We start from the raw sequence: 22,611 nt of genomic DNA, 5'->3' as shown, positions 1-22,611 counted from the left end.
CAAATGGCTGCCTCCTTGCTGTGTCCTTACATGATCTTTTCTCTGTGTGCACATATCCCTGGTTTCTCAACCTCTTCTCATAAGGACATCAGTCCTATTGGATTAGGGCTCCACCCTTGTGACCTCATTTAACCTTAATTACCTCTCTAAAGAACCTACCACGAAATGTAGTTACATTTGGGGGTTAGAGCTTCAATATATGCATTTTGGGGAGACACAGTTCAGCCTATAACACACTTATATAGCATCTGACTTTTGTGTCGCATTTAGGCAGGACTTCACCACTCTTAATACTATAAAAGCACTTCCTCACACTCTCTTGTAGTACTTATTTAGACTTCACTTTTTATTATTAAATCATTCATCCATTTGAAATTTATCCTGGTATTAAGTTTGTGGTATGAATCCATCTTTATCTTTTTGCCACAAGGCTACTCAGTTCCAATACAACTTATCTAACTATTAGGGAAAAGCAATGGACTAGATGTGATTTTGCCATAGACTAGATTGGATGTTTTAATACCAGAAAGGAAATCATAATTATAGAAATGGGACTTATTCTTATAATCAACCATGAAAAGAAAGCTATAAGATATGCCTTAGACAGAAAGCAACCGGAAGGAGAGATTGGGTAAAATATACTTGAAAGCAGTATTGGAGAACAAGAAAATAAACTTCTTTCTTGTTTGGAACATGTCAAGGTCAGATTGCATAGTAAACAGTTTTCAATTATAAAAAATAACACCTCCTTGTCCTTCATGTATTTTGCAAATATTTTTCCTACTTCATTATTTGCCTTTCAATTTTTTAATCTTTGTATTTTTGGGGTTTTATTGGTTTTATTATCATACTTGTCTTTTACACATATATTTTTTCTATCTATTGCTTGCAATCCATTCAATTTTTCTTCTTGAAAACATTCTAGGTGTCCATATATTTATTTTAGACTAATTGCCTTCTAAGCCTTTTGTATCTCACCTTTTCTCTTTTCATTGAATTATGAAACATACTAGTTTTCTCTTGCTGCCATAAAAGATTACTACAAATTCAATGGCTTAAAACAACACCCACTCACTATGTCTCAGTTTTATAGGTCAGAAGTCTAGGTACAGTGTGGTTCAACTCAGTTATCTGCTAGGGTCTTACAAGGCCTAAATCAAGGTGTCAGAAGTGATGTGCTCCCTTCTGAAGGCTCTGAGGATGAATCTGCTTCCAAGCTTAATCAGGTTGCTGCCAGGATTCAGTTTCATGCTTTTGTAGGACTGAGGTCCCTGTTTCCTTGCTGGTTGTTGGCTGGAGGTTGTCTCAACTTCTAGAAGCTGCCCACATTCCTTGACTCATAACATCATTTTTTCTTTTTAAAGCCAACAATGGTGGATTGAGTCCTTCTCATTATGCACATCTCTCTGACCTCTTCTGCCTCAATATGGAGAAAGTTCCCTGCTTTTTAGGGCTCATTAGATTAGACTGAGCCTACTGGAGAATCTCCCGATCTTAAGGTCAGTAACCTTAATTACACCTGCAAAGTTCCTTTTGCCATGTAATATAACATATTCACAAATTTCAGGAATTAGGGCATGGACATTTTTGGTGAGCCATTCTACCTCCCACACTAGGTTATAATTCTTGTCTTTTATGTCTATCTTATTTTTTTATTTCACTCATTTTTATGGAGTATACCTCTCAGAGCATAAATGATGACTGAATTTTCTGAAATCTTTATTATGTTCTCACATTTGATTTTTGTCTTGACAGGGAATAGAATCCTAAATTCAAATAATTTCCCCTTACAATTTTGACGGTATTGTCATCTATCTAATGTTTCTGATAAGAAATCTAATGCTAATTCAATTATTATTCTTTTATAGGAGATCAGATTCTTGTCTCTGAAAGCTTTTAGGCCTTTTTCTTTTCTTTTTGATTTATGAAATGTCTTGTTGATGTGGCTAGGTGTGGTTTCTTTACCATTTATTTTGTTCAGCGCTAGGAATATCTATCAATCTGGAGACTTGTGCTACTCTTCAGTACCTTGAAATTTTTCTGCAAGTATTTATTACTTTGATAGTTTTCTGCCTCTTCTCCAGTTGTTGCTCCCTCTTTCTGGAATTCCTATTAATCATATGATGGACCTATTGAATTAATCCTCCACATTTTTTCAATTTTTCCATGTTTTTGTCTGAATGCTATATGTTCTGAAATATTTCCTCAATTAAACCATCTCACCATTGTATTAAAATTTTAATTTCTGCAATCATATTTATTTTCAAGTCTTTTCTTACTGTCAGGATGTTCCTTTTTCAAAGTATCCCATCCTCCAATACAGTATTTTCTTGACCACCTCTTAGAAAGCTTAATATTATTAATTTATTATGAATTTCTTTTGGTTCCTAAGCTCAGTCTTCCTAGATAGCTGTTTGTTTTCCGTATTTTTATCTTTCATGCCATTGATTTTCTTCCTATCTCTGATGGTTTTTGATTTTTCATTAATTTTTTTAAGAGTGAGGTTCTAGACAGAGGTGAAGAGAAAGAATAATGAGGAGGGGAATCTGGAGAAACTGAAGTACAGTGGTTTCCTAAAGAGCTTCTAAATTTACATTTTGTATTTAGCCCTCTTCTCATTTCCACCCTCTACTGTATAACTCTAATCCTAGGGTCTCTCTGGGACTCTGCCAGTCAGATCAACTCTCTCTGAACCTTTAGTCATCTCCTGCAAATTCTGAGATGCCACTTTGATGATCTGTGTCATTTGTTAACAGGCTTCCATGTCTCTTTAGATCTTTCAAATATTTTTCGAAATATCTTGTCTGCTGATGATTTTTCTCCAGGTCACTTCAGTATTAGAAATTAATTTCTCAACTATTGTTTCATTAAGCTTTCAGGAGGAAGACTAAACAAATACTAATGCTACTATCTTCTTAAATCAGGAGTTTTATCTACTTTTGGCTCTGGCTCTGGACCTATCATTCTGATTACCATATTCTATTTTCCCAAATTATTTGCCCACAAAACCCATTCTCCACGAAATGACCGTAAACATCTCACAAAATTCTAGTGTTTCAGAGACCAGGTGTGAAAAACACTAACATTTTATTAGGTACATTACTTGTCATGTTAAAAAAAAAAGTACCTTTTATACTTGGTTTATTAATATGTATTTTGTTAGGAACGGGTATTGAGTATTTTCCAGTGTTTTTTTGACATTTGAGATGATCACCTTAACCTAGAATTATGATAAATTAGTTATGATTAATTATTACAGATTTACATTTTGAACTATATATTTTAAAAATAAACACTACTTGGTTATAGTGAAATGTTCCTTAAGACAATGCCAAATTCATTTTGTCACTATCTAGGACTTTTGCACATATGTTCACTAATGAATATCAAATATGAGGCCAACACATACAATGGTGAGCAACATGCACACACTCTCATCATGGAGCATGCATTCAGTACTTTAAATGCTTTTTAAGATGCTAAGCGTTGTGCTAGTTTCAAAAATTAAGCTAAGAAGCTCTCCATCATGCTTTGGATTTAAAGCACAAGAATTAGCTCTTTAAGAATTTTTAAAACTCACCCATACATCTGAGTAGGCTGGATGCTTTTTTATTTTGTGATACAGAACTTTGGCATCATTTTTAAGTCCTGTCTATAGCTATTAACCTAAATCAGTTTTCTACCTTTTTTGAGTCCTTATCTTTGTTTTCCTTGAAAAGTGACTATTTCATTTTGGTATTAATATTTATTGGCAGAATGAAGTTGTATAAAGTATTTTAATAATTTTTAAACCTCCCTTTTAAACTACCAACTTTATTAGTGACAATATTCCCTTACCTGTTACACTTCTCTGTCAATTTTATTGGTATTGCCAAAAACCAGTTTATTATTGGATTATGAGAATATCTTACCAATTTACTATTTTAACACTTTTCTTTTTTTTTTTTTTTGCGGTATGCGGGCCTCTCACTGTTGTGGCCTCTCCCATTGCGGAGCACAGGCCCCGGACGCGCAGGCTCAGCGGCTATGGTTCACGGGCCCAGCTGCTCCACAGGATGTGGGATCTTTCCGGACCGGGACTCGAACCTGCGTCCCCTGCATCGGCAGGCGGACTCTCAACCACTGCGCCACCAGGGAAGCCCTAACAATTTTCTTTTTAAAACCTGTTTTCTAATTCTTTTGTTGTCATTTTATCTTTAGTAATTTCTTCTTCCTAATTTCAATTAATTTTGTTCTTCATTTCTAAAATATTCAAATAAATGTTTGGTTTATTTTCATTCGTATTTAATAATAATTTTCTTCTATAGCTTGGTCTCTATCTTACAATTTTAATACATAATTTTTTCATTGTCATTATGTTCAAGTATGTAATTGCAATTCTACTGTCCTTTTAGACTCAAAGGTGTCCTTTTAAACTTCAAAGACACTTTGAAGTTTTCTACTTTTGTTTTTTCGGGGGCCTATCCTGTAAATATTAATTTTTATTTAGCTTTATTCCATAATACCATCTTTACTTAACCAAATTTAGCTCATCCTTCTAGGCCTAACATATATGTCATCTCCTTCAAGAAGTCTTTCTTCTACCCTGCTGTGTTCTCTCCCTTCTCTAAATCTGTACATGTATCCCTTTATATTTATACCACAGGGTTTATATATCTTCCTCCTTCCCCGGCTCGACACCTACCCTCAGGCAATTTCATTCCTTTATGAGATTTTCAGTTTAGCTCAGTACTTTGTGAGTTTTCACAGCAAGATTCCATTCAGTGCAACAAATATTTATTGAGCATCTAGGAATAGCGTTAAATGAAAGGTATAATCCTGGCCTTCAAGATTAGTAGGAGAGATGAACAGGTAAAGATATTAAATACCCAAGTGAGCTTCAAGAGACTTGGTTAGGTAAGTGAAGGTAACATCATGTGTATAAGTAGCTTACAGACCTTGAAAATAAGGACAAAAACGTTCAAAGGAGGAAGAGGGGAGCAAACGGCCCTTTAGGTACAGCTCCACCGTAAATTGCCTAATAACTCAACCCAGTGCTTATCAAAGTATAATCCATAGCACCTGCCTCAGAATCACTTGGCATTTGTAAGGAAAAAAAAAACTTAAGATTCACACCTACTAGAATCAAAATGAGGGATATTTAAATCTGCGTTTTAAACAAACTCCCCATGTACTTAAACCATCCAAAAATGTAGAACACAAGGCAGTCAAATTTCGCAGACCTCTTTCGTAAGCCTCTCCCTCCTTCTAGCCAGAGGACAGCCTGCGGCGTCTCTCTTCCCTTCCCGCCCCGTCTCCGGACACTGGCCCACAAGCCGCAGGCCTTCTCTCCTGAGGCCTATCTCAGCCACCGTCCGACCGAAGAGCCAAACAGACACTCAAATCCTCGCTTCGCAAAGGATTAGAGAGAAAAAGCAATAGGCCAATCTAAAGGGCCGGAGGCGTAGCGGGGCAGGCCGGCAGGGAGATCTCTTTGATTGACGCGAAATTTTCCCAATGAGAGCAGAGGACTAGTGACGCTTTCGCCTCAATGGGCAGGACATTAGCGATTTCAACCAATCCAGCTCAGACACGTCTACCTTGTGGGAGGTGCTTGAGGCCGCGGAGGTCGTTGGTGTCTGTTGAACGGCTTGTGGAAGTCGTGCTGTCTTGGGTAGGGGTTAAAATCGTTCTCGAGAGGAACGTCTCTGTCCGAAGAGAACATGAGTTTAGCTCTGAGGTCGGTAATGAGCTGGCGGCAATGCTCTCCACACCCCGCCGCGGGCCCCAGGGCGGCTGTGTGTGGAAGGGAGGCAGCTTGGGGCAGAGGCGAGGAAGGGAATGCAGTTTGGGACGAGAAGAGAGATCTTTGGCCAACCTTCCCGGGCCCGGACCCCTCATCCTGGAGGCTCTGGTGAGCTCCGCACACTTCTGCTGAGGTGGTCATTTCTGTCAAGGCGTTGGGCTTTGGACCGCCAAAAAGCTGGGCTGTCTTAGTCTCGAGGAGGCAGTAAAATATCGCGAGGTTTCTATGCGCGGTGTTTGCGGGAAACCAGGCCTTGGAGCGTCCCTTATTTCAGTTCCTTGTCAGCGGCTTCCAGCTCGCAGACCTCCTGCTAACATACTTACCCATAAATTTTGGAAATAACACAAAACCCGCTCCTCGCTCTTCTCCTGTGGCCATGCTTTACGGTATAATCGGAGACACATTTTAGTGATTATAGTTGGTAATCTCTTAGTTTCCTAAATGTCTTCAGCTTCTTTACCTTTCCTTCAGTTCCAACCTCTAACGCACTTTTTGTTGCCTCCGCCTCCAACCCCAGCTAGAAGTTTTACCTTAAAAATGTCTATGTAGTTACGTCACACTAAAAAGGTACCGAGTTCTAATAAGGGATAATCGTGGTATCCTTGGATGGGGTCAGCTGTTGGTGGGTTGCGAACTTGTCCCTTCAGAATCTTGGGAAGAAAATGACCCCCGGGAGTTGCAAGTTTGTGTGAAGTCAGGTCTCTTGTGAAAGAACTTCCTCAGCTTTATCATACCTCTTTTGGTCATTTTTAGTCGTCTCTTGCCTTTTTGGGGGTAGTTTTCAGAGAACAATACAACTTCAAATGCAAATAAATAAACTCCACTGGGTTTTACATTTTTTAAATTTAGAATTCTTCCGTTACCAAACTTGTTCTTATACAAGTTTTGTAGCCCCATTTGAAAATTTGGAACACTTAGATCGGCACCTCTTAAGGAACACATTTCTGGCTTTTACAGTAAATTACTTTCTTAAAGTTTTTTCAGAGTTTATGAGAAATGAAGTCTAGATGTATATGTTAAGTGAGATTTACAAGACTATTGACTCTTCACATTATTATATAGAATTAGCACAAATATTATGTACTTTTTTTGGTGTTTAGTATTCATGGTATGCTTAGGTTCATTATTTTGGCTGATTTGTTAATATTAATGGGAGAAATTACAAAGAAGTGCCAAACTGTTAAAAATGTGTAATCTAAAACCATTTTTAACCCAGAATGCCAAAATAGTAAGTTAATTGATGAATTACATGTTTTTTACAATGATTTTGATAATTATAAGCACTATAAAAGTAAACCTAATCTATAGTGATCATCAGTTGTGAATTGAATTCTTTTTTTTTTTTAACAGTCTATATTGTAGAATGATGGGAATATGGTTGCTTTGTTTTTTGTTGGGGTTTCTGGCATAAAACTAGTGTTTCTTATTCACAGTTCTTGTTTCTTCCACAGTAATATTAGTGGGAATAAATACAAAGCTAGGAAGAGGGAAAGCTAGGTCCTCATTTCTTTTAATAACCTGTAACACTTTTCAGTTTAGGAAGTACACATTTATAGCAGCCTAGACTATAAAATGAGTAGGGCTTTGACTCACGTAGGGAAAATTTCTTTATATTTTTACAAAATACTTCCTTTTTCGAAATTTAGAAAATTATTCATTGGCTAATTTTTATTGCATTTTTGGTATTTTATTATTTAGAAGCCTAGGAGAATAGGATTAAAGTGGACTAAATAGACTTTTTTCTTATCATTTCATAGAAATGAGCTTGTAGTAGACAAAACAAAGAGGAAAAAAAGAAGAGAACTCTCTGAAGAACAGAAACAAGAAATTAAAGATGCTTTTGAACTTTTTGACACAGACAAAGATGAAGCAATAGATTATCATGAATTAAAGGTAATATACTTAAAATATATCTTTTTCTGTTAAAATGATTTGCATTTTTGACAGTTGATTAAAAATATATTTTTAAATGTTTTAATTAAACTGGTTTTGGAAATATGAAACCATTTTAAACACTTACCGTTAAGTGCTATAATAAAATTGAATAGTACTCAAAACATATCTTTTTAGAAACTCCTTTTCACATGGTAAAATGAATAATATTTTAACTGTAAAAATATATTCCTATGGAGGGGCTTATTTTCTACTCACATACTTAAAAACTTTGAAACTATAGGTTTTAAACAGTTCTAACTATACTCCTCTTCCCACTGTGTTTTGTTTTGTTTTGGTTTTGATTTTTCACATTGAGGGAGTGTTATTTGTTTTTTAATTTGAACATGTTATTAACAGTCTCAACCTATTTTCTCTGGTGCAAACAACATAAGTGATGTCTGATGTTGACACAATGCTAATGGGGAAAAAATGTCAATTTTAGGTTTTAGAATTATTTATAAAGAACCAAGGGGAAATTGGTGTTGAAGGTAGTTTGGGTCTTAAACTCAGCACAATGCGAAAGATAGTATTTTTGTATCTCTTTAGCTCACTTTTCCCCTGTTTCTTTTAGTTACCCAGCTTCAATCCATTCTCCCTTTATAATGTCTCTTCCATTTGTTGCTATTCTTATTATCTTGGTTTGGGATCTTATTTTATATCTGGGACTTCCTAAATGGTTTCTCCATTTCCTGTACACTATCATTAGATTCGTCTTTCTAAAATTCTTTCATCATATTAGTCATTGCTCATAAACCCTTAGTGGCTCCTCATTGTACACTGGATAAAGTTCAGATTTTTTTCATTTGTATTGAATGCCCTCCACACTTTTACTACCACCTACTTTTCTCATTTGCTAGCTGCTTTCTTCCGCCTGATCTTTTCCCATTCAGGTAAGGTAAACTGCTTTGTTCATTGCATTTAAGACTATTTTTTATTTCTGTGTGTGTTTTAATACTAGTCATTCTTTTCTAAATGCCCTTCTACTCTACTTCATCCATATACGATTCAAGGAACAACTTGAATCTCTCCAAATAAGACTTCTTTAACCAGTAACATCTCTCCTTCCTGTTACTAGTAACTAGATCTCTTCTTTCTCTAAGGTCAGGTTCTTAGACCACCTACTTGATAACTAATCATGTTGAGTCTGATGAAAATTCTTATTTTAATTTTTTTAATCTCTTCTGTGATAATAACTTTTTAATATTTATGGTGTGCCTTTTTTTGGATTTGTTAATCCTTTGAGAAAAAATAACTTATTAAAATTATCTGTGCACTGAAGTCAGTACATTGTAGAATGTATTCTATAAACACTCACTGATTAGTTTGTCATTAAAAAAAGGATATATAAATGAAAAAAATTGCTATTTAATTTCAGTAATGAAGAAGAACTATCACTGTTACTTTAGAGACATAAAACATGCAAAAGAGTGTGTGTTTTATTGATGTGTTGTCGTCTTTTAAGTAGTAAAAACTTATTTAAGAACTGGAATTCACTTCTTTTGTAAAAAATGTTTATAATTTGCTTTTCCCTTTTAATCCAAAAGGTGGCAATGAGAGCCTTGGGGTTTGATGTAAAAAAAGCTGATGTACTGAAGATTCTTAAAGATTATGACAGAGAAGCCACAGGGAAAATCACCTTTGAAGATTTTAATGAAGTTGGTGTGTATTTTACAATATTGTAAAGACTATTTTACAATAGTCTTTGTAATCAGTAGTTTATTAGGAAATTATCTGGTTACTATCAATATTTTTAGAAGTCTCTGGGTTATGGAATTTTGCTATTGAACATTGCTGTGTAATGTGGATCTTATTTTGGGGTTTTTTTGGTACTCTTTTTTTTTTGCTAATTTTCAAAGAAAAAAATAAGATTTATAGCTTCACTGTAAATGGGATTTATCTTTTTGTCTTTTGTTCTGAAGATTTTAACCAAGGAACTATTGTGTAGCTTCTCCTGGGAAGATGTCTTTCCATGTAATATGTACCTATATTATGTGATAAAACTAAAAGAGTGATCAAAAAATTATTTCTCACAGTAAAAGATAAAATTTGGTATATTTTTGTTTGGAAAATATTTCCCAGCACCATCCTAGTATGTGATTTTTGTTGGCAAAGTGGAAGGAGAGGAAATTGGTAGCAGTTGGTATCTTTAGCTGTATATGAAGTGCATGCCTTCAGGTTGACAAAGCTTATGAGGGGCTGCCTACTCTGGATGACCTTGATCTCAATGAATAAAGTCATCTCTTTAAAGTTGCTGGTGGGGAGAAGATTGTAGTAAGGGAGGCAGTTGGCAGACTGGGAGCAGGAGAAAACATTTTAGAACAAGCCACTGGGTTATAATATCAGCATATTATTTAGTTATTTTTAGATATTTAAAAAATCTAGGAAAATTCAGTTACACACAGACATACAAACCCTTTATTTTAAATATTCAACAAGGGGCTTCCCTGGTGGCGCAGTGGTTGAGAGTCTGCCTGCCAATGCGGGGGACATGGGTTCGTGCCCCGGTCCGGGAGGATCCCGCATGCCGTGGAGCGGCTGGGCCTGTGAGCCATGGCCGCTGGGCCTGCGCGTCTGGAGCCTGTGTTCTGCAACGTGAGAGGCCACAACAGTGAGAGGCCCGCGTACAGGAAAAAAAAAATAAATAAATAAATATTCAACAAGAAGTAATATGAGAAACAAAAAGAAATGGCAGTTAGTATGTGTGGAAAAATAGATTCATATCATTAGTAAGTTCTTTTAAATCTGAAAATTCAAACCAAAAGGAAGGAAAAAAGAAATTAAAGAACAAATAAATCTAAAAGACAAAAAAAAAGCACTGCACAGAAGATCCCCAATTTATAAACTAATAGATGACTATTTAGAGAGGCAGCTTGTCCCTTTGGAGAGGATATTCTTTTTCTTTTTCTCTAGTTCATAGAATTATTTCCTTGAGAAGAGGTAGAGAGCCATCTTTATTTTCCCAGTATTGAAGCTTTCTGGGGTTTATGATCTTAGTTCAAGTTTCAACTTAGATTGTTTACAGAAACAAGGATCAGGATACAGTAGAAATGATACTACTAGGAAAGAGCTATAATTCAGGTACATTTGGTACAGTGTAGTGGTTTAGCATGGACATTTTGGAACCAGGTTGCCTGGGTTTAGATCTTGGTTTTGCCACTTACCAGCTGTGTAACTTGGTCATTTTACTTCTCTGTGCCTCATTTTCAGCTATAAAATGGGGATAGTTGTATTATCTCATAGGGTTCTTAGGAGGAATAACTAAGCTAAAACTATGTAAAGTATTTAGAAAAGGGCCTAGTATGTAGTAAGTTCTATTAAGTGTTTGTTGGTATTATTATTTCAAAAATTAGTCTTTGTTTCAATGGCTGGAAAATATATATATCACTGGAACATAAAAATATTCTGCTCCATGTATTTATATTTTTCTCATTACCCTTTTCCTGTAGTTGTAGGTTATTTTAAGCACTATTTGCCTCTAGTAATTTTACAAAACACATTATTTCATCTTAGGTGAATATAGTTTTAAAATTTTGATTTTATTAGCAGTTGAAGCCAGAGTCCCATGTAATCTCTACCTTTCCTGACCCTGCATCTCTTCTATGTTATTAACAGAACAGAAATACTGGGTTCCTTCTAGAATAAATGGTCATGAGTAAACTTCAGCCTGACTTTCAAAGATCAACCATTTGGTAGGCTTAGTACATACTTTAACTATCCTAAGGTTACCTATTGAGAATATCAACTGTCAAATAAAATTTTATTACTATTTGGAAATCAAATAATCAAAAACTATTACTTTCCCCATTTTTTAAATCATTTTAAAATAGTAACTGGCCACAGATGAATATATGTTTTATAGTTTGGGACAAATAACTCTAAATCAGAATATTTGAATCTTACTTTTTATCTACTATCTATTACTGTTTAAGGATATTGTTCCACAGATATTTACAGGTATTTCTAGATAAAGTTTGGCACTTCATATTCTTTCCAATGCTAGAAAAAAGTATTAAAATATACTTAATGTAAGTTTAGAATTTAGACAGCCTGAGGCTTGTGAGTTACAGGTGTTTTAGGAATTGCTGCTTTAAAGTAAGACCAAGATAAGTCAGCTATTTGTACTCATCTATTTTTGGCATGTACTATTTATTATTTTATTGCCTATTTAGAATAGAATATTATATTGTTTTTTGTTTTGCTTAGCAAACATTTGCTGAATTTTTTGGCATTCAGTACTGTGCTGGGGTGAGGGAGGGGAATTAATCACAAGTTACTAAGAGGTTCTTTCAAGGAGCTTACAATTTAAATGCAGGTGATAACAAGCTATGATGCTCTGTGGTGACTTATAATTTTGTATAGGGCAGTAGTGGCATACTGCAGCCCTTGGGCCAAATTCAGCTGTTGCCTGTATGCTGCCACATCCATTCTTTTTTTTAAAAAATTTAATTAATTAATTTATTTATTTATGGCTGCGTTGGGTCTTCGTTGCTGCGTGCGGTTTTTCTCTATGTGTGGCAAGCGGGAGCTACTCTTTGCAGTGGCTTCCCTTGTTGCAGAACATGGGCTCTAGGCATGCGGGCTTCAGTAGTTGTGGTGCATGAACTTAGTTGCTCCGCGGCATGTGGGATATTTCCCGGACCAGGGCTCGAACCTGTGTCCCCTGCATTGGCAGGTGGGTTCTTAACCACTGCCCCACCAGGGAAGTCCCTGCCACATCCATTCTTTTATGCTGCTTTTGTGTTACCATGACAGAGTGAGTGGTTGAGACAGAGACCTTATGCTCCCTCGCCCCCCCCCCCCAAAAAAAATAGCCTAAAATATTTACTGTCTGGTCTTTGGCAGGAAAGTTTGTCAATTCCTGATCTAGAGCAATTGAAGACTTTGCAGAGGGGATTTTTAATTTAGGCTTTGGGAACAGGAATAGGATTTCATCACAAGGGGAAAATTGTGGGAGGGGTATAGAAAGGCATTCTAAGCAGAGAAAACAGCAACAACAAGGAGTAATAACAGACATGTAGCACGTTCAGAAAACTTCAGTTAGTCTCCTGCTCTAGAGGATAGGGAAATAACTGGAAAGGTAGAACTGGGCCAGCTAGGTAAAGTCTTGCATAACACAGAGTTTGGACTTTAGTCAGCAGATGATCTATGTCAGTTTTTAAAGAAGAGGAGATAATGTTTTAGAGAGGTAACTGTTGAGATTATTAAAGATGTGTTGGAGGGAAGAGATTGCAGGCAGAAGATACAGTTGGCCCTCCCTATCCCTGGGTTCTGCTTTTGTGGATTGAAAATATTAGGAAAAAAAAAATTCCAGAAAGTTCCAAGGAGCTAAACTTGAATTTGCTGAGTGCCTGGCAATTATTTACATAGCATTTACATCATATTTACAACTATTTACATAGCATTTACATTATATTAGGTATTATAAGTAATCTAGAGATGATTTAAAGTATACAGGAGGATGTACATAGATTATATGCAAATGCTATCCGTCCCAGATTTTGGTATCTGAGGGGAGTCCTGGAACCAATCCCCCATGGATACCATGGAAACTGAGGGATAACTGTAATAGACTTTTTTTTTTTTTTTTCTGTAATAGACTTTTTATGCTGAGGGTGGTGAGAATAAAAAGAAAAGGGGTACATTCAAGAGTAAAAAAGGTGGTAACCTCATTACTCTAGGATATAAGTAACTGGGTTTAAAGTTTTAATGTGATGTTTTTGAATTTGCTTTATTAAGTGATTGTTATAATGTATAAGGGCTAACTATTTTGAGTAAGTACATTTTTGAGAGTATAATTAAATCATTTGAAAATTGAGTTACATGGACAGAAATTTGTGAAATAGATTGAACCCATCTTTACTGCTTGTATGTCAGTCGATTTATTTTCATTGAAAAATAAATGTATTTCTTATAATTCTACTTTGTAGAATAAGAATAGAAGAGTAAGGCATGGAGGATAGTCACCATAAAGTTACAATGTTTTAGCTGTCCAGAATGATGGGTATTTATAGTTCCAAAGAAAAGTTGCATTCTAAGGCAAAGTATTGATAAAAGATTATATAGACACATAAGTCTGAAGTAACTAACACAATTAAAGCACCAGTGGGATAGGAATTTATACATCTTGGAGCCCCATCTGTTCCCCAGATCACCCTGTTGCTTCTTTAAATACATTAATATTTTCAGCAAGCTGCTTTTTTGGTTCACCTGTCATGTAAATTATTTAATTGGTGAAGAAAATTTCTTAACACTTTTTTTTTCCTTGTCCTGCTTTTTTGTTGGGACTAAATTCAAAATAAGTTGAGTATGAGCCATAGAGTTAAGTGTGGTATTTTATTTTGGTGTTATGGCTGTATATATGCCAACTCCTTTTTAACTGAATATTTATGAGCTTTGATGATTTGCATACTTATAGTAATATACTTCAATTAGTTACTTGGAAGACTTTTTGTATAAAATTAATGGATAAAAGAAAACTATTGAATATATGTGCAGATGATTTAACATTAGCTTGAATAGGTGCTTATTCTAAAGCTTATTCAACCAAATATGATGAAAACAGCAGCAAAACAACTATTTGTGGGGGTCTTGAATTGTATTTTTCTTTTGGGTACATTAAATATTCCAGTATTTTCCATCTATAAGCATTTGCAAATTTTTAGTGATTCTGTAAACGTCAACAGGACTGAGTTATTTTTATGTTTTTGCCGTACACGGGCCTCTCACTGTTGTGGCCTCCCCTGTTGCGGAGCACAGGCTCCGGATGCGCAGGCTCAGTGGCCATGGCTCACGGGCCCAGCCGCTCCGCGGCATGTGAGATCTTGTCGGACTGGGGCACGAACCTGTGTCCTCTGCATCGGCAGGCGGACTCTCAACCACTGCGCCACCAGGGAAGCCCAGGACTGAGTTATTTTTAATGGGACAGTGAAGGTCATAAATACGTCTTGTTGTAGTGGTAGACTAGCATGTAGAATTACTTCAGAGATATTTCCTATGATATTTTCAGAATCTTATCTAGTAACTTAAAGAATTTTATACCACAGATTTAAAAATTTCTGTTATTATGGCTATTGATTAAAGACTGTGGTTATATTGAAAGTATTAAGTTGACTCTATTATTATATATTATTACATTTAGTATTTTAAAATAATTATTACTATTGAGGCTTGAATTTACTCACATTTAATTTTAATTAAGCTGTCTGATAGTTATTATCTTGATGAACAAAATGGATTTGACTTTAGAGAGATCTCCTTTTCAGACCTTTTTTTTTTTCTTACTACAGTCAGATTCAATCCTTTTAATAACTACTTTTGAGAAACCAAGAGGTTCTTTTAAATCATGAGGATATGAATGGAATTTTCATCTACTGTCTGAGATTGTGGTTGTATTAAATTTGAAGAACAATCAGTATTACTATTAAGTTTAGCCAGCAAACAATTTTTATCTAGTTGGTTTTAATTGTTTTGTTGGTATATCATCTCTACAACTAGGTTACTCCTAGACTTGTGTGCTTGATGTCAGTGGAGCCTAGTACAATTCTTGATAATAGTAAACCTTAAATAAATATGGTATAAATGTAGTTTTCAAAATTTTGCTTATGTGTGATATAGTTATACTTATAATAGGATAAATTGTTGATAATGTAAAGGTTAAATTCTAAAATATGGATTTGGTTTTTCTAATTTTCTGTTTATCTCTTTGGGCTTTTGGACTTTGGCATTTTTATTGTCAAACTAAATGTTGACAGATTCATAGCTTTAATTCTCATCTAATAATTAGTTGATTTCACAAATGAATGCCTTTGAGACTATAAAGGTTTACTTTTCATATTTTTTTAACTATAGTGACAGACTGGATATTGGAAAGAGATCCACGTGAAGAAATATTGAAGGCATTTAAACTATTTGATGATGATGATTCAGGTAAAATAAGCCTGAGGAATTTGCGACGTGTTGCCAGAGAATTGGGTGAAAACATGAGTGATGAAGAACTTCGGGCTATGATAGAAGAATTTGATAAAGATGGTGATGGAGAAAGTAAGTTTTAAGTAAAACATATATTCCAAATATGCCTACTGTACACATATAGTAATTTTTTCTAAAACCAAATGATTTTCAAGACCCTTTGCAAACTATCTATTTAGTGTAAATGTTTTTCATCCTATAATGGGATTTTTGCATAAATATTTCACATACTCAGTTTAGAATGAAGCAGACCTTTAAAACCAACTGTACAGATTATAGTATGAGCTTCCACACTTTCAAGAAACTGCTTTACTTTTCTTTGAGGTGAAATATCTCCAAAATTTCAGCCACTCAGTAAAGTCTCAGCCTTTAATGTCTTCTTTCTCAACCTACATGCACGTCTAAGTTCTGTTGAGTCTACCCTCCAAATATTTTTAATCTGTTTTATTTCTTTGTTTACTGCTACTGTCCTAATTCAGGCCCTAATTTCTTTGTAGGAATGTTATCATAGCTTTGTTCATTATTTCCTTGAATGCCTGCTGGGTACAGTGTTCTGTGTGCTGACTGGTGCTACCCAATCAAAGAGGCTGATGTTGTCCCTGCTCTCACTGACTTTACAGTCTCTTGTAGCTTCCTAATTGCCCTCTATGCCTGTAAGCCTCTTTTCTCTTCCTAATTTGTTCTAGCAGAATTCTTTTCCTAAAATGCAGGTTTGGTGATGTCATTTTCCTGTTCAAACACTTAGGATGATTCTTCAGTGCCTATGGAGTAAAGTCCAAAGTCTTCTATGATCTGTCATACCATAACTATCTAGTTTTATTTCCCACTGTATTCTTCTACTTTCTACTTTAACCCTCACCTCCCATATAGTATACACACTTTGACAAAATATACTCTGTCCTATCTTTTTATGCTGTGCCTTTCATCTCATGCTATTCTTTAATCCTAGAATGCTCTAATTGCCAATTGCTGTCTGCTAAAATGTTAGTCGTTCTCTCAGGTTCATTTTAAACTCCGTCTTTTTCTCAAAAGCCTCCCTCAGTGGTCTCTGTTTATAAATTATGAGATTTCCATTAAGAGCCCATAACATTTAGAGAAATAAACTATTTTGACCTTTTGTACACTGCCTTCTGTTAGTTATATACATGTGTGTCTCTCCAGTTATATTGTGAGCCATTGAAGAGCAGTTTGGAATCATATAGTGTGAAAGGCCTGAGGCTTTAAAATCATACAGACCTGGATTTGAATTGAATCTCTACCAGTTACTTAGTAGCTCTGTAATTTTGTGCAAGTTTTTAACATTGTCTGAGTCTCAGTTTCCCTATTTATAAAAATCAGAATGGTAATACCTTTCCGGATGGTTGTGAGTATTAAATGAAGATAATTGAAGGTGCCTAGCATTAAATGTAAGCTTGTTTTCCTTTTTCTTCTTCGTCTTTATATTCTCCTGCATTTTCTTGAACATGATGAGTACTCTGACGTTTGTTGACTTAAGCAGCGAGGAGTGTGCGTTACAGTAGATATATGTTGCTATAGTACCAACTATTCATTTTTTACATAAAAAAATATATATATATCTAAAACCTTGGAAATACTGGATGCTTCAATAAGGAAATAAGACAGTAGCAAATAGTTATCAGCTCAGATTGTCCATTAGAATTGCGCATTATTGTGCTTTCTCATTATATTTATGTGACTATTATTTAAGCATTATACAACTTTTCTATTTTTAGTACTAGCTCTTTGAAGGGTATCGATATAGTTAGTTATATTTTAAAACAGAGATGATTAAAACTTGAGAAAACTTAAAGGACTTCTTAAGCTGTAATTCTAATATTTGGATTTATAATCCGCTGTCTTCACAGTTAAAAAATGTTTGTGTCTTCCCTAGCTGTTGATTATTACCCTAAATTAGCTTTAAATGAGTTCCTTTATGTAAAGGTACTCTCTTCAGTGGTAGAGAGGATCTTGGTGTGTCTTTTTCATACTCCAGCTACTTAATATGTGTCAAACGACCAGAGTTATAAACAGTTTCTTTTTCCTGTACTAGGCTCATGCAAGTTAGGTTTTAGTTATTAGCTTCATTTGACATTAGAATAAAATACCAGTTAGTAACCTGTTCTTAAATTCAAACTTCATGTGAAACTTTTCTTAGAAAATGTGTCCGTTTCTTGCATACCTTGCTAGACTGCTCTACCTGCTGCTTTTGAATTTGAGTTCACACCTGTGCTCCATTGCTGGGAGATTTATTTTAGTACATCCTTAAAACATTTCTTTGGTCCTCACTGCTTGCATTATTCCACTTTAAGTCACTGTACAACTGTTGCTTGGGCATCTTACTGTCATTTATTCACATGACTAACAGGCAAATAACGCTTTTTTTTACTTTTTTCCAAGTGATTGATTACAAATAAAATAACAGGCAAATAACACTTTTTTTTCTTTTTTCCAAGTGATTGATTCCAAATAAAATACACCTGACACATCTTTTATTGTTAAGACTTGTCTTTTTTGGGGGGGATAGGAGGGTGGTCTTATCATATTAAAGTAGTCTAATCCAGTAGTTTCCAATCTGAGATGTGGGTATCTAGGGGTGGAGGCCTTCTGAGGTATTGTGCAGGGTCTGGGAGTTCATGTATGCATCAAATATTGTCTGTAGACCATATGAATAGTAGCATTGCACATGCATACATATACTGCTTTTTTCAGTTATATTTAAATGCTATTGTGATTGATTGCAGAGTTTATATAGCTATTTGACATTATCTACTTCTCAAACGAGATATACTAAGGATAGCTGTTATTGTGGCAAGTCCAGAAAATTATTATTGAAAGGCATTTTCATATTCAGAAACAATGAGAACTCCAACCCTAATCTATTTAGTGTGGCTTTGGGTTACTGCCTTAATTTATATTGGGTTTCTGTAGCTATCTGAAAATCTGCCCATTTTTGAAAAAGTAGGAAGTTAGATTTTATAATAATTTATTAATCTGATCACTTAATCTGGTTTTTTTTTTTTGGACTGTAGGCAGAATTTTTCTTAGATATAACTAACCTGCTTTCTTTGTATATGTTAAACTGGTAAAGATCGTAAACTTTGCTACCTTTTTTGGACTTCAGTAATTGTTCTGTTTTTACGAGTTTTTCACACTTCAGTATTTGAGAGCAATGAAAAATTTTTTTTTTATTGTATGTATAGAATAATAAACATGGTGAATGAGGAATTAAAGGAAAAGAAGACATAATACAAAATATAAATACAGCTGTGGTAATGATATAGAAAGAATCCCTCCCAAGATATATAAAATAAAATATAGTAAATCATTTTGGAAAAGTGGAAGCAACATTTAAAAAACCAAAGTGGACCATCTTCTAAATAATTATGATGAATGTTAACATTTGTTTAGTACTTTATATATGTTAGATTCTGTGCTTAGCACAGAATGTTACATTGTGGATTATGTCGCTTAATTTACATAATAGCTTTTGTGAAGTGAATACAATGTTATACCCATTTATGCATAGGATACATGCATATATATAGATGAGGAAACTAAAGCTCTGAGAGTTTAATAACCTGTCCAAGGTTATTACAAAGCTAATACATGGCAGAGCCAGACTTAAACTCATACCTCCATAATGACAATATGCTTTTAGCCATAACACTGTATTGCCTCTTGTGCTATAAAGTAAAATATTAATTAGGTTTCTATGTTTATGGAATTTTTAAAATTGCATACTATTATAGGAAACAGTGTGTTAGTAAAATATTCAACTGACACTTCAGATATTAAAATTTGTTTTTTCCCCTCAAAGCCAGATGGTCTCTAAGGTACTTAATTTCTCTAAAATTTTTTATTTTAATGGCATGTAATAAGATTTACCCTATGAAATGATTGATTTATGAAAATATTATTTAAAAAGGCAGTGTAGAAAAAAATGAAGTGTCATATTTTTGATTCAATATATAATCAAATGCCCATTTTAAGGTAGGTATTGTGTTCCTTACATCAAGGAACTTCATATAAGTATGATTGATAGAGAAGGTTATAAAACCAAATGTATAAAGGCATCACAGATTCTCCTAATTGTCTGAAAGTCTCACTGACGATAAAGGACCTAGTTTAAATTCCTTAGCCACTTTCTTCCCTTCAGCTTTTAGGTTCACTTTTTTGGACTTAAGTATTTTGTTTTTAGGTATGAAATTATGGAATAGTTTAAAATACTTTTGAAATGCTACAGTGCTTTAAAGTGTTTACATATAAATAACATAAATATTGATTTGCTTTGTTTTAGAACTATATGAAGCTTAATTTGGAATTTGAGTATTGAGAGTTTACAAATTGAGGGAAAAAAGTTTTAGATCTTTAAGTAACAAAACATAAGTACTTTTCAGATTTTGAATATTTTAATCATGGCTTTATTATGCTATTAAAATAATGTGTAGTCAGATCATTCCAAGGCTGCTTTCCTTATGTTGTTTTTCTTAAAAATATACCCTTGTTTCCTGTTTTGGTCTAGATGCCTCACTCTAGATTTTTCTAAATCAAGGGGTTCTTAAATGAAGGTACATATTGATGAAATTGTTTAAAATTTTTATATATTTTGATTTTCTTTTTTTTAACTAGGGAGAGAGGGGTCATAGCTTTCATAAGATACTGAAATGTATTCGTTTAACTGCAAAGGTTAAAGATCAGTACTACAATTTATAAAATCACTGAAAGTATTTTCAGTTTTGTATTACAGGTTTTGTATTCTGTTCTGTGTCTATCATAGTGTCTTGTAGATGTTTCATATTGAATGCATGAATTCTTGGTTATTTATCAGCTCCTGGACGGCTCATTCCTCTTAACTCCTTATAGCTTATTTTTTGCAGTATTTTTTTCTTTAACTATGTTTCAATTAGTTTTTCTTTAAAATAGGCTTTTAAATATATAAAAGTTCCAAAAAACAATGATTTGACTTTTTTTCTAATTCTAATACATTTTTATCCTTCAGAATTCTAACTTACGTGTGTGATATATTTAAGCTTATTTATTAAGAAAGGGTTTGCTAAATGAACTAGTACAATAACGATTATCAAGAGAGTTTAACTATCTAAGAAATTTAAAATTTTAAGTTTTTAAAACTATTTTCTTGTGTATAAATATTATGATGGATTTTTTGTAATTTATATACTATTATGTCTTTTTCCTAGCTAATACTATAGAATATTAATTTATATTATTATATTTTATGTATTTTTGTATTCATGAAGTTCAATTTAATTAACGTATTCAACTTCCTACCAAAGAAGTAAAAGCAAAAAGCTATGTTTTGGTTTATTAAGAATTTTGTATAATATAAAATTTAAAGTTACTTAGTAAAATAGTAATAGTGTTCTCTGAAAAAAATTTGTATTTCTGACTTACATTTTCTTTCTTACCACAGTAAATCAAGAGGAATTCATTGCTATTATGACTGGTGACATTTAAAGAATTACAAGGATAAACACTAAGAATGTTGCAGTTACCATCTTATATTCTATTTTTGTGCCTGAAGCCGTGTTTAAAACAAAAAACAACTTAGTTCTTTTTTCCAAAAGGACCAAAAATAAGCATCTTATGTATTCATATTTTACTACTGTTAAGTTTCTTTATATGAACAGTATTGTTAGTACTCTAATAGTTTAGCTTTGTATTTATAATATAGCTTTTATATATAAAGTTTAAAAAATTGAATCATGTGGTACACATTTTTTGAAGGTTTTTTATTTAGCATTAGTAGTCACTTTTGGTGCACATGTTTTTCAGACTTTCCTTAATAAAATGTTTATTTTTTAGTATTTCAAAATTTGGTAACTTTTCTGTTTATTTTGATTCCAAATGTCTGCTAACCCTCAAGAGTATCTTTCTTAAATCTTTTCTCTATACACGGTTGGTTTCAGAAACGAAAATTGAAATATAAATTGCAATAGAAGAGTACATTTTTCCATTACAAGTTTGACATTTGATGTTTCAGTACAAAATGATGACTCCGTATAGGCATAATTCCTTTTTCATGAGTCATGTCTTTCAGTTTGGAGGGAAACAGTATTGTGCATATAGACTCATTTATCCTCATGTATTCAATATTATGTTCTGTAACACTTTTGGTGTCTTAAGTTATGACAGTTAAATCTGGATATTTCTTTCTTAAACTAATTGAATATAGTTTGAATCATCTAACTTCTTGACAAAGTGAAAGATTTAAATTTTGGAATTTTGATCTGTTAAGATAATTATCACTCAATTAAACGTCACAGTGATGAAAATAGGAAACTGTAAGCCACAGAAATCATTTAAGGCTCTGTTTTAGCTGTATAAAGGAACGTTCTGTGATTCACCAGGTAACAGTGGAGACAGATTTTCCAGATATTGGTGGGTTCTTCTTCCTTGTAGAAGTGTATGTTAGGGGGAAACACGTGGTTAGGGGAGATAGGTCATAGTAATAATTTGAGGCACTTTAAATGTTGTGAGCCTCCTAGAATATTACAGAAAGAGTTATCCACTAGAAATTTAACAAAAAAATCAGTAGAGAATAATGTAACAGTGGTGATATTTCAAATAGTTATCTAGAAAGCAAGTTAATTGTTCACCATATTAAAATTCAGTTTTGAAAATGAAATCAGTGTTCACAGTAATACCAATATCCAGGGCAACAAATAGACTGTGAAATTTAAAAAATTGTATCATGTTTACTGATGAATTTGCCTTCTATATCTCAATCACAAAATATGTTGATTTCCAGGAAATTGAAGAATAAAGAAAATGAAGAATAAAACACAAACATGTATCTAGGCTTGCTAGTCTTCTACCACTTTATTGGAATAAGTAACCTAAGGTACTTTTTTGTCACTTACAGAGATAACTTCTTTATTCTTAATATAAATGGTTACTCCTTG

General features: G+C 33.9%; 1 protein-coding gene and 1 long non-coding RNA gene across 3 annotated transcripts in view; one reads left to right on the top strand and one right to left on the bottom strand.

Annotated features, from left to right (window-relative positions):
- LOC132516942 (uncharacterized) overlaps positions 1 to 5,924 on the bottom strand; it is a 25,424-nt gene extending 19,500 nt beyond the window's left edge. The window contains exon 1 of the long non-coding RNA XR_009539531.1: positions 5,580 to 5,924. This is a non-coding gene — a long non-coding RNA (uncharacterized LOC132516942). The remainder of the gene's footprint in view (positions 1 to 5,579) is intronic.
- On the top strand, positions 5,588 to 22,611 carry CETN3 (centrin 3). 2 transcript variants are annotated; one of them, XM_060143263.1, is made up of 5 exons: positions 5,588 to 5,719; positions 7,543 to 7,678; positions 9,265 to 9,379; positions 15,569 to 15,760; positions 21,120 to 22,611. In XM_060143263.1, the coding sequence occupies exons 1-5, from the start codon at positions 5,703 to 5,705 to the stop codon at positions 21,161 to 21,163; spliced, it is 504 nt and encodes a 167-aa protein (XP_059999246.1). In that variant the 5' UTR covers positions 5,588 to 5,702; the 3' UTR covers positions 21,164 to 22,611. The 2 variants fall into 2 exon arrangements, with proteins under 2 accessions (XP_059999246.1, XP_059999248.1); XM_060143265.1 differs by lacking the exon at positions 5,588 to 5,719 and adding an exon at positions 5,741 to 5,808.

The sequence above is a fragment of the Lagenorhynchus albirostris genome, chromosome 3 (assembly GCF_949774975.1).
Source record: "Lagenorhynchus albirostris chromosome 3, mLagAlb1.1, whole genome shotgun sequence".
Taxonomy (NCBI): Eukaryota; Metazoa; Chordata; class Mammalia; order Artiodactyla; family Delphinidae; genus Lagenorhynchus; species Lagenorhynchus albirostris.
The sequence above is the reverse complement of the archived record's forward strand: the minus strand, read 5'-3'. Positions and strand labels throughout refer to the sequence as shown.